Source organism: Pristiophorus japonicus, chromosome 2, assembly GCF_044704955.1.
Source record: "Pristiophorus japonicus isolate sPriJap1 chromosome 2, sPriJap1.hap1, whole genome shotgun sequence".
NCBI classification, from domain to species: Eukaryota; Metazoa; Chordata; class Chondrichthyes; family Pristiophoridae; genus Pristiophorus; species Pristiophorus japonicus.
In genome coordinates this window covers 370348903-370360281 of record NC_091978.1, presented here as the reverse complement: position 1 = coordinate 370360281, position 11379 = coordinate 370348903, and the positions used below count along the sequence as shown (strand labels likewise).

The window sequence follows — 11379 nt, the reverse complement described above, 5'->3', positions numbered from 1 at the left end:
GAGAAGGTTGAGAGGAGATTTGATCGAGATGTTCAACATCATGAGGGGTCTGGACAGAGTAGATCGAGAGAAACTGTTCCCATTGGTGGAAGGGTCGGGAACCAGAGGACACAGATTTAAGGCGATTGGCAGAAGAACCAAAGGCGACACGAGGAAAAACGTTTTTACGCAGCGAGTGGTTAGGATCTGGAATGCGCTGCCTGAGAGGGTGGTGGAGGCAGACTCAATCGTGGCTTTCAAATGGGAGTTGGATAAGTCCCTGAAGGAAAACATTTTGCAGGCTCTGGGGAAAGGGCGGGGGAGTGGGACTGGCTGAGGGGCTCTTGCAGAGAGCCGGCACGGGCTCGACGGGCCGAATGGCCTTCTCCTGTGCTGTAACCGTTCAATAATTCTTATTGTTGCCAGAGTCCGGGTCCTGGCTGGATAATCTTGGACCGTACATCCCCTGGCAGTTCCAGAAACAGGAACGCCCCCCCACCCCACCCCCCCTCGCCACTTCCCTCACCGACAATGTTCCCGCTGGGGGGCGGGGGGGGGGGGGGGGGCGTGCTTGGCCGCGCAGTGGTCTGAACGGTCCGCTCACCGGCCTGTACATCGTACACACCGCACGTGCGCAGGCTTTTAAAGGGGCAGGCCGTGCGTCGAAAGAAATGGGCCACGCGCACAGATCCGCCGCCCACAGGGGACATAGCGTACAAACGTTTGCTTTTAAGCTTCACACGTCGACAGCCCATAATTTGCCGTGGCCAAGTATCTAAGGGCACCTGCCGTTAGTCAGACTTTGCCCGATTAGATTTTATTAATCCTTTTGCGTCGCAAGTTGTTGAAAGAGTGAATAGATAACATCGCAGCGAGGGGAAACGGACATTGGGGCAGAGAATTCCAAAGATTCACCGCCCTCTGAGTGAAGAAATTCCTCCTCATCTCAGTCCTAAATGGCCGACCCCTTATCCTGAGACTGTGACCCCTGGTTCTAGACTCCCCAGCCCGGGGGAAACATCCTCCCTGCATCTACCCTGTCAAGCCCTGTGAGAATTTTGTATGTTTCAATGAGATCCCCTCTCATTCTTCTAAACTCTAGAGAATATTGGCCTAGTTTCCCCATTGGGCAATCCCCCCCATCCCAGGATCTCACGACCATATGAAGCGGTTGAGGTGAATAGTATCGATGCATTTAAGGGGAAGCTGGATAAACACATGAGGGAGAAAGGAATAGAAGGATATGGTGATGGGGTGAGATGGAGAGGGGTGGGAGGGGGCTGGTGTGGAGCATAAACCCTGGCACGGAGCGGTTGGGACGATTGGCCTGTTTCTGTGCCGTAAATTCGATGTCATTCTCTGTGTAGTGTTGACACATAACGCCAACACTTTCCTGTAGTCTTCCAGCAAAGCATCGCTATGACAGGTACTGTAATGTACGCACCAGTGAACATGCTCACAGGTTGGTGGAGCTGTTGAGTTGTGAGTGGCTTAGCCAGTCATGTGACATTCACAAGACTCAATAAAACCCCAGCCAGTTGGGTTCAGGGGATCCACGATGGGGCAGGTGGTTGTGAGCCTGGTGGATGAACTGGTGATGTGTAGTGTGACTGTTAAGCCTTTGATAATAAACCAACTAGTTCTTAATAGCAATGTGTTGCTATGAATTCTTAAGCAAAGAACCCTTGAATCAAATATATTACAGGTACCAATTTGATAACCGTACGAAAGATGTGGACCTGAGTCCATGACCGGATCAGCCATGACCGTATGGCCTACTCCTGCTCCTATTTCTTATGTTCTTATCTCTTTCATTTTGCAGGAGTTTAACCTCATAGACCGGAAGGAACTGGCCCCACTTCAGGAACTGATTGAAAAACTGACAGATAAAAACAAATAAAATACGGAAGCAGACGAGGAGAAACGCAATCCATTTTTCTTCTTTCTTTTACAAACACCCCCCTCCCCGCCCCCCCCTCCCCCACGACAAACTAGCGCAGGGCTGTTGCGGGTTGTGTAACATGCACCCTTGTGCCGGCATTGACGATATTTCTGGTCCTTGGAGGTTTGAAACGGGGGATGATTACAGACTTTCCGGGTCTTTTGGTGACGTGGGTCACCACATGCACAGGCGGCTTTAGCTGTGGTGTGTGATTAGACTGCGCACAGCCCCAGATCGCCCCAATCCCCCGATCCCCGCAGGGTATCACTGACTGGCTCCCATTAGAAGCCAAGTTTCTTCATCCAAGTGCTCGGGTTGGGTCATCGTCTCGACTTTTTTTTCCCCGTTTCAACATTTTGATAACATATTAAATAACGCTCCGGGCTGCCGCTTAGCTGGGGAATTGGTTCTAAACACTCTTCTATTTTATATAATTTTTTTTCAACAAAGACTTCACTGGAAAGTGCCGCTGTCTGTCGAGATTCTCATGGCAAAGCCTTCGCACACCCGTTCGAGGCGCTGAGTGGTATTGTGGTACTGCAGCGGTGTGTAGTTAACGAGCGAGGCTTCGTGGGCTGGAAATTCGGTTTTTAGAGGCGTTAATGTCGGGCGGTGGTTAAATTTAGCGCCGGGAAATGGTTTGTGTCGGCAGCCAAAACATTCAGTAGTGAGACTGGAGCGGAGCAAACACTTCTCATAGGGCGCTGGCCCAGGTGAGCAACTGAATATCCCGTTGCTAAATTGCCGGCTTCGTAGCACCCTAAGAGAGGCCTCCCTGCAAATAAAAATCGAGACAAAAACACCAAAAACATTCCCGATACATTGCTCCCCCTCAAATAAAGTTAAATTGCAACAAAAATAAATCTAACTCACACTTACCTCACGTAGCCATTCCTTCCCTAGCCGCCCCCGGGATAGCTCTGCACACCAACGTTCTCTGGCCGGGTCACTAGGGGGCGCTACAGATGCCGCGCAAATCAAATGTTGCAGGTGTTTCGGTACTGGGAGCGTTGCACACCGGCGCGGTGCTCCCGGGCAGTACTCCTCAGCGCCGCCGGTAAACGGCACACTGAATTTGCCGAGTGGTGCTAATGCCGACGCGTGCAGCTGCAAACCCTTTAGCGCCCCTTGTGTGGGGGGGCGCTGTCCCCCCGAATTTGCAACCCTGGAGATCCTGATCACGGATCTAGAGATTGAATAGGTCATCGCTGCACATCAGCGATCAACGCGACACAAATCTTTGTACGCTGGCAGGAGAAGAAAGCACACCACATCCTTGGGCTTCGAAAATAGAGGCAGAGCGCACAATAGGAAGGGAGTTAGGAACAACCTTTATAAATCACTGGTCTGGCCCCAGCTGGAGTAGTGCGTCCAATTCTGGGCACCGCACTTTAAGAAGGATGTCAAGGCCTTGGAGGGGGTGCGGAGGAGATTGACCAGAATGGTTCCTGGGATGAGGGACTTCAGTGACGTGGATAGACTGGAGAAGCTGGGGTTGTTCTCCTTACAGCAGAGAAGGTTGAGAGGCGATTTAATCGAGGCGTTCAAAATTCGGAGGGTTTTGATCGAGTAAATAAGGAGAAAGAGTTTCCAGGGGCAGGAGGGTCGGTAACCAGAGGGTCACAGATTTAAGGCAATTGACAAAAGAACCAGAGGGGGTGATGAGGAGAATGTTTTGACGCAGCGAGTTGTTGTGATCGGGAACGCGCTGCCTGAAAGGGCGGTGGGAGCAGATTCAATAGTAACTTTCAAACGGGAATTGGATAAATACTTGGAAAGGAAAATTTGCCGGGCTGTGGGGAAAGAGCGGGGGGAGTGAGACTGATTGGATCGCTCTGTCACAGAGCCGGCACAGGCTCGATGGGCCCAATGGCCTCCTCCGGTGCTGTGAGATTCTGTGATTCTGGTACTCTATCAGGGCACGGGTTCCTTTTACCATAATAGGCAATGCAGAGATAATTGGCAAAGTGAAAGTTGAGTAAGATTCGGGCAGGAGAAGAACGCTAATTCCACAGCACTGTTACCAACATACAAAATAGGTGAGAAGGAAATGCCTGTCTGGTCCATCAATTCTGGCCCACTCACCATGATGGCCAGAGCATTCTGACTACACCCCCCCGCCACCCCCCCGCCCCCCCCTCGCCACCCCCACCCCACCCCTCCCCCCGCCCCTTATGTCAATTATGTACTTATGAATGACTCCACGAGGCAATGTGTTGTACTTAAACTGTAGTGACCTTGGTCCTTTATTCCAAACTCCAGAGTGCAGTACCAGCATGGTGGGCAGCCTTTTATACTGGGCCCTGCCACCAGGGCAGGAAACCCCGGTCTCCACCAGTTGTACCCTCCAGTGGTGCCAGCATGTATGTACACAGTGTGAACCTTATTGATAATACATCAGGTAACAAGTCTCCATCTTATACAACTATACAGCGACTACACATAGAGTCCAACCATAGTCAGCATATACAACACCCCCCACATCCCCACCCCCTCTCTCCCCCAACCACCAACCCCACCCCCTCCCTCCCCCAACCACCAATCCCACCCCCTCCCCCCCACCCCAATCCCCCCACCCCCACAGTCGTGTAATCTGGGAAAGGCAAAAGCCCTCAGAGAAAAAACCCCAGGGCCATTCAGGGAAAAAATTCTCTCGACAATTTCTCCCCCAACCCCTCTCAGGCGATGGAAACCAGGCCGGGAATATTATCTATAAAGCCTCTATAATCTCCTCCAGCACCCTCTGAGATCTCTGCACTCCTCTAATTCTGCCCTCTTGCGCATCCCCCGATTTTAATCGCTCCGCCATCGGTGGCCATGCCTTTAGCTGGCTGGGCCCCAAGCTCTGGAACATCAAATTGAAAAGAAATGTTGTTTTTCTGCCCCTAAAATTTGCCGTGGAAGATTTTCGACAGAAAAACTCTATCTCTGGCATTCAATACTGAAAAAAACGTTGCTGCCAAATATATGCAAGACCTTCAAAGATTTATCGAATAAATAAGCAAAGAACTTGCTCTTGAACTGCAAATGAAAATGACGCTGTTTAGCCAAGAAGAAGTTTTGATTAGTTAAGCAAACTCGAGCCTTGATGGTCACGAACCTTGTATTTGTCCCATGGCTAACTATGCAACTAATAAAACACCTCTTAAAATGTGCGAGATATTCAGAAAAAGAAAGACTTGCATTTATATAACTTCTTTCACAACCTCAGGACGACCCTAAGCTTTGCAGCCAATTAAGTACTTTTGAAGCGTAGTCCCAATTTGCGCAGAGCAAGCTCCCACAAACAACAATGTGATAACGACCAGACCATCTATTTTAGTGATGTTAGTTGAGGGAAATATATTATCCTAGGAAACCGGGGATAACTCCCCTGCTCTTCTTCGAAATAGTGCCATGGGATCTTTTACGTCCACCTGAGAAGGCAGACTGGGACTCGGTTTACCGTCTCATTCAAAAGATGGCACCTCCGACAGTGCGGCGCTCCCTCAGTACTACCCCTCCGACTGTGCATTGCTCCTTCAGTTTTGTCCCTCCGACAGTGCGGCACTCCCTCAGTACTGCCCCTCCAACAGTGCAGCGCTCCCTCAGTACTGCCCCTCCGACAGTGCAGCGCTCCCTCAGTACTGCCCCTCCGATAATGCAGCGCGACCTCAGTATTCCCCTTCGACAGTGCGGCGTTCCTCAGTACTGCCCCTCCGACAGTGCAGCACTCCCTCAGTACTGCCCCTCTGACAGTGCGGCGCTCCCTCAGTACTGCCCCTCTGACAGTGCAGCTCTCCCTCAGTACTGACCCTCCGACAGTGCAGCTCTCCCTCAGTACTGCCCCTCCGACAGTGCGGCGATCCCTCAGCACTGGCCCTCCGACAGTGCAGCTCTCCCTCAGTACTGCCCCTCTTACAGTGCAGCTCTCCCTCAGTACTGCCCCTCCGACAGTGCGCTGCTCCCTCAGTACTGCCCCTTCGACAGTGCCACGCTCCCTCAGTACTGCCCCTCCAACAGAGCGGCACTCCCTCAGTACTGCCCCTCTGACAGTGCAGCTCTCCCTCAGTACTGCCCCTCTTACAGTGCAGCTCTCCCTCAGTACTGCCCCTCCGACAGTGCGGATCTCCTTCAGTACTGCCCCTCCAACAGAGCGGCGTTCCCTCAGTACTGCCCCTCCGACAATGCAACGGTGCTCCCTCAGTACTGCCCCTCCGACAGTGCAGTGCTCCTTCAGTACTGCCCCTCCGACAGTGTGGCACTCCCTCAGTTCTGCTCCTCCGACAGTGCGGCACTCCGTCAGTACTGCCCCTCTGAGAGTGCAGTGCTCCCTCAGTACTGCCCCCCCGACAGTGCATCGCTCCCTCAGTACTGCCCCTCCGACAGTGCAGCACTCCCTCAGCACTGCCCCTCCGACAATGCGGCACTCCGTCAGTACTGTCCCTCTGACAGTGCGGCACTCCGTCAGTACTGCCCCTCTGACAGCGCGGCGCTCCCTCAGTACTGCACTGGGAGTGTCAGCCTAGATTTCTGTGCTCAAGTCTCTGGAGTGGGACTCAAACCTACAACCTTCTGACTGCGAGGCGAGAGTATGACCCACTGAGCCACAACAGACAATAGAGGTGAAGGACAAGAGACTTTTTCTTCTAAAGAGTTGCATTTTAAAACATTTAAAACAAGTGTTCATATTACAAGCTACTGATAGGATTTATTTGACGCTGAGGAATGGAATTTTTTGTATTTATGAACGAGATGTGGGCGTCGCTGGCAAGGCCGGCATTTATTGCCCATCCCTAATTGCCCCTTGAGAAGGTGGTGGTGAGCCGCCTTCTTGAACCGCTGCAGTCCGTGTGGTGAAGGTGCTCCCACAGTGCTGTTAGGGAGGGAGTTCCAGGATTGTGACCCAGCGACGATGAAGGAACGGCCGATATATTTCCAAGTCGGGATGGTGTGTGACTGGGAGGGGAACGTGGAGGTGGTGGTGTTCCCATGCGCCTGCTGCCCTTGTCCTTCTACATCTCTTTCCTCCTTTAAAACCTACTTCTTTGACCAAACTCTGCAGTAATTTCTTCTTATGTGGCTCGGTGTCAAATGTATTTGTTTTGTCTTATAACACACCTGTGAAGCGCTTTGGGACGTTTTACTGCATTAAAGGTGCTATATAAATACAAGTTGTTGTTGTCACAAGAAGCTAAAAACGGTGAAGATCCAAAGAAACTTCGGGGTCCATGTTCATAGATCCTTAAAATGACCAAAGCTAATGCAATGCTGGCCTTTATATCCAAAGGACTAGAATACAAGGGGGTAGAAGTTATGCTGAAGCTGTACAAAGTCCTGGTTCGACCTGGAGCACTGTGAGCAGTTCTGGGCCCACACCTGGAGCACTGTGAGCAGTTCTGGGCCCACACCTGGAGCACTGTGAGCAGTTCTGGGCCCACACCTGGAGCACTGTGAGCAGTTCTGGGCCCCACACCTGGAGCACTGTGAGCAGTTCTGGGCCCACACCTGGGGCACTGTGAGCAGTTCTGGCCCCACACCTGGAGCACTGTGAGCAGTTCTGGGCCCACACCTGGAGCACTGTGAGCAGTTCTGGGCCCACACCTGGAGCACTGTGAGCAGTTCTGGGCCACACCTTAGGGAGGGTATATTGGCCTTGGAGGGAGTGCAGCGTGAGTTTACCAGAGTGATACCCGGACTCCAAGGGTTAAATTATGAGGAGAGATTGCACAAATTAGAAACATAGAAACATAGAAAATAGGTGCAGGAGTAGGCCATTTGGCCCTTCGAGCCTGCACCACCATTCAATATGATCATGGCTGATCATGCAACTTCAGTACCCCATTCCTGCTTTCTCTCCATACCCCTTAATCCCTTTAGCCATAAGGGCCACATCTAACTTCCTTTTGAATATATCTAACGAACTGGCCTCAACAACTTTCTGTGGTAGAGAATTCCACAGGTTCACAATTCTCTGAGTGAAGAAGTTTCTCCTCATCTCGGTCCTAAATGGCCTACCCCTTATCCTTAGACTGTGACTCCTGGTTCTGGACTTCCCCAACATCGGGAACATTCTTTCTGCATCTAACCTGTCCAATCCCGTCAGAATTTTATATGTTTCTATGAGATCTCCTCTCATTTTTCTAAATTCCAATGAATATAAGCCTAGTCGATCCAGTCTTTCTTCATATGTCAGTCCTGCCATCCCGGGAATCAGTCTGGTGAACCTTCGCTGCACTCCCTCAATAGCAAGAATGTCCTTCCTCAGATTAGGAGACCAAAACTGAACACAATATTCAAGGTGTGGCCTCACCAAGGCCCTGTACAACTGCAGTAAGACCTCCCTGCTCCTATACTCAAGGGTTGTATTCCCTGGAGTTTAGAAGGTTAAGGGGTGATCTGATCAAAGTTTTCAGGATATCAAGGGGAACAGAGAGGGTAGATAGAGAGAGACTATTCCTGCTGGTTGGGAGTCTGGGACTAGGGACAGAGTCTAAACATTAAGAGCCAGACCTTTCAGGAGTGAAATTAGGAAACATTTCTACACACAGAGGGTGGGAGAGGTTTGAAACGCTCTTCCGCAAAAGGCAATTGGTGCTGGGTCAATTGTTAATTTTAAATCCGAGACTGATAGATTTTTTCTAACCAAAGGAATTAAGGGATATGGGCCAAAGGCGGGTAAATGGAGTTAGGTCAGCCATGATCTCATTGAATGGCAGAACAGGCTCGAGGGGTTGAATGGCCTCGTCCTGTTCTTACAAGACTCCGTTTTCACATCCAGTCTCTAAGCGGATACCAGCGAGCTTTCGGTTCTGAGCTGACACCAGAAATAAACAACAAAAGGAATTATTTCTGTAACTGATTGACTCGGGATAAATTTGTAGCCAGATCTCCCAGGCAGAATGGTTGTTAAAAAGCAGTGCCTTCTGGGCAGGGGCTTGGCAGTGGAATCCAAGTTATCTCCATCATCATCATCATAGACGGTCCCTCGAAGCGAGGATGACTTGCTTCCACGCCAAAAGGGATGAGTTCATAGGTGTTTCAATGAAGGACCTTATATTCCAGATCCCGAACTACATCCTGAAGGGTGGAGGATACCTGTGCGTGGATTGTTTTAACGTGGGGTGGCCGTTGCACACCAGCCACCACACGGGTTTGACAGAGCGAGGTCTTGGTCCAGTGGCAAGGGTTAACCAGGACGACTGGAGACCTGCTCTGCTGCATGGACCTAGTGTTCACACATATCGCAGTGTGGGCTGGTCCGTGCTGACCCTGGGCCCCTGGCTATCTCCAGCCATGTAGTGAATGTCAGACCTTCGTTAACCTATCCAGCGTTCCCCGGACCACGACACCGGGAGCAGAGTGGGACCCAGAGGAGCAGAAGTAAGATTTAGAAAGCCGAACTAAACTGGAGATTGCCATTTCTTTCTGTGCACGTGTGGTGAAATTGGGAATGTGTGGGAGCTATGGTTGGGACAAGAAAGCTGGCAGTTTCACCAAATTGGGGACTTTTTTTTGCAATCGGAGCTGTTCTCGAGATACTTTCCACATACATGCCATGGGTCCTTCAGATATGTAAATAAGGTGTACAGCTTGGTGTCATGTGATGGGTTTGAAAAATGTTGAAATATTCAAAGTTATAGGATCCATGTTGTGAGGTTGTTTAGAATGAAAATTAAAGTTGATTAAAATTAACCTCTTGTGTCCATTGTTTTTGCTCCACTGAATCTCACTCCACGACCTATGTGAATAGATCCACTGAAGGCTTAGCAACAACATCTGGCATTTATATAGCGCCTTTAACTTAATAAACCGTCCCAAGGTGCTTCACAGGAGCGGTATCAGATATTGACACCGAGTTGCAGAAGGCAATATTAGGGGCAGGTGACCAAACGCTTGGTCAAAGAGGGAGGTTTTAAGGAGCATCTTACAGGAGGACAGAGAGGTGGAGAGGTTTAGGGAGGGAATTCCAGAGCTCGGGGCCCAGGCAGCTGAAGACATGGCCGCCAATGGTGGAGCGATGGAAATCAGGGATGTTCAAGAAGCCATAATTGGAGGAGGGAAGAGATCTTGGAGGGTTGTGGGGTTGGAGGAGGTTACAGAGATAGAACACAAGAACATGAAGACAAGAAATAGGAGCAGGAGTCAGCCATTCGGCCGCTCGAGCCTGCTCCGCCATTTAATAAGATCATGGCTGATCTGATCATGGACTCAGCTCCACTTCCCTGCCCGCTCCCCATAACTCTTCCCTTCCTTATCGCTCAAAAATCTGTCTATCTCCACCTTAAATATATTCAATGACCCAGCCTCCACAGCTCTCTGGGGCACAGAATTCAACAGATTTACAACCTTCTGAGAGAAGAAATTCCTCCTCATCTCAGTTTTAAATGGGTAGCCCCTTATTCTGAGACTATGGGCTAGAACCTCCACTTTTGTGCTTATTGCCCAAAAATGGGTGATATTTCCAATGGTGGCGGTAAAAAAGGTTTTTCAGATCGCCGGCTTCTCGCCCATTCTCAAAGCACCTAGTCTCTATTTTTGAAATTGGGCGTTACCGTGAGCGATATCACATGGAGCACACCACCACGAATTGAGCTACCTGCTCAGGGTGGTATTGGAGCTCGCCTCCTGCTTCAGCACTCCAATGGTTTTCTCCACGACATTGCGAGTTGCTCTGTGGCTTTCGTTGTAACGCCTCTTGGTTTCGGTGTGGGTGTCACGCAGGGGGGGGTCATCAGCCAGGTGGCGAGGCCATATCCTTTGTCACCAAGCATCCAGCATTGACCTTGTGGCTCATTGCTATACAAGTCAGATACAGTGCTCTCACACAGGATGTGAGCATCATGGATGATAAGTCCTTACTATACAGTACAGATGCACAAGAGGTCCATACTTGAGAGAAGGTCACTCTGTGACCAGTTACCACTATTACCAAGACCTCAAGTGATGAAGGTGGGTGAAGCTTCCCCTTTTATACCTGAAAGTCCAGGTTAGGGGTGTCTCCCACAAGTTCACCCCCTTGTGGTCAATGTTCTCAAAGTGTACAACTTAGGTCAGCTTATACATGGGCTACAATGATGGTTGAATACATGACATCACCTCCCCCCAAAGTCTTATTGGGATCACAGGTTGAGTCTCTCTGGTGGTTTACGCTCCCTTGTAGAGCGCCTGAGTTGGGGCTCCGGTTGTTGGACGCTGGCCTGAGTGTCTGCTGTTTGCGGTGCCTCAGGCCTGTCCGGACTGCCCACAGTGAATGGGTTCTCCTCCACTTGGTTCCGGTGTTCGGTCACCTGTGGTGGAGTAAACTCTAGGTCATGTTCTTCCTCTGCTTCTTCTATGGGGTTGCTGAACCTCCTTTTTGTTTGATCCACGTGTTTGCAGCAGATTTGTCCATTGGTAAGTTGAACTACCAAAACCCTATTCCCCTTTTTGGCAATCACAGTGCCTGCAACCCATTTGGGCCCTGCAGCATAATTAAG

The 11379-nt window shown here is 50.5% G+C and overlaps 1 protein-coding gene across 2 annotated transcripts in view; it reads left to right on the top strand.

The window, feature by feature from the left end:
* LOC139235079 (MOB kinase activator 1B) overlaps positions 1-1893 on the top strand; it is a 63535-nt gene extending 61642 nt beyond the window's left edge. The window contains exon 6 of one of the 2 annotated variants that reach the window (XM_070866219.1): positions 1802-1893. In XM_070866219.1, coding sequence (XP_070722320.1) covers positions 1802-1879 — 78 coding nt within the window. In that variant the 3' untranslated portion in view covers positions 1880-1893. The remainder of the gene's footprint in view (positions 1-1801) is intronic. The other variant, XM_070866227.1, reaches the window with a different exon arrangement.
* The last annotated feature ends 9486 nt before the right edge of the window (positions 1894-11379 follow it).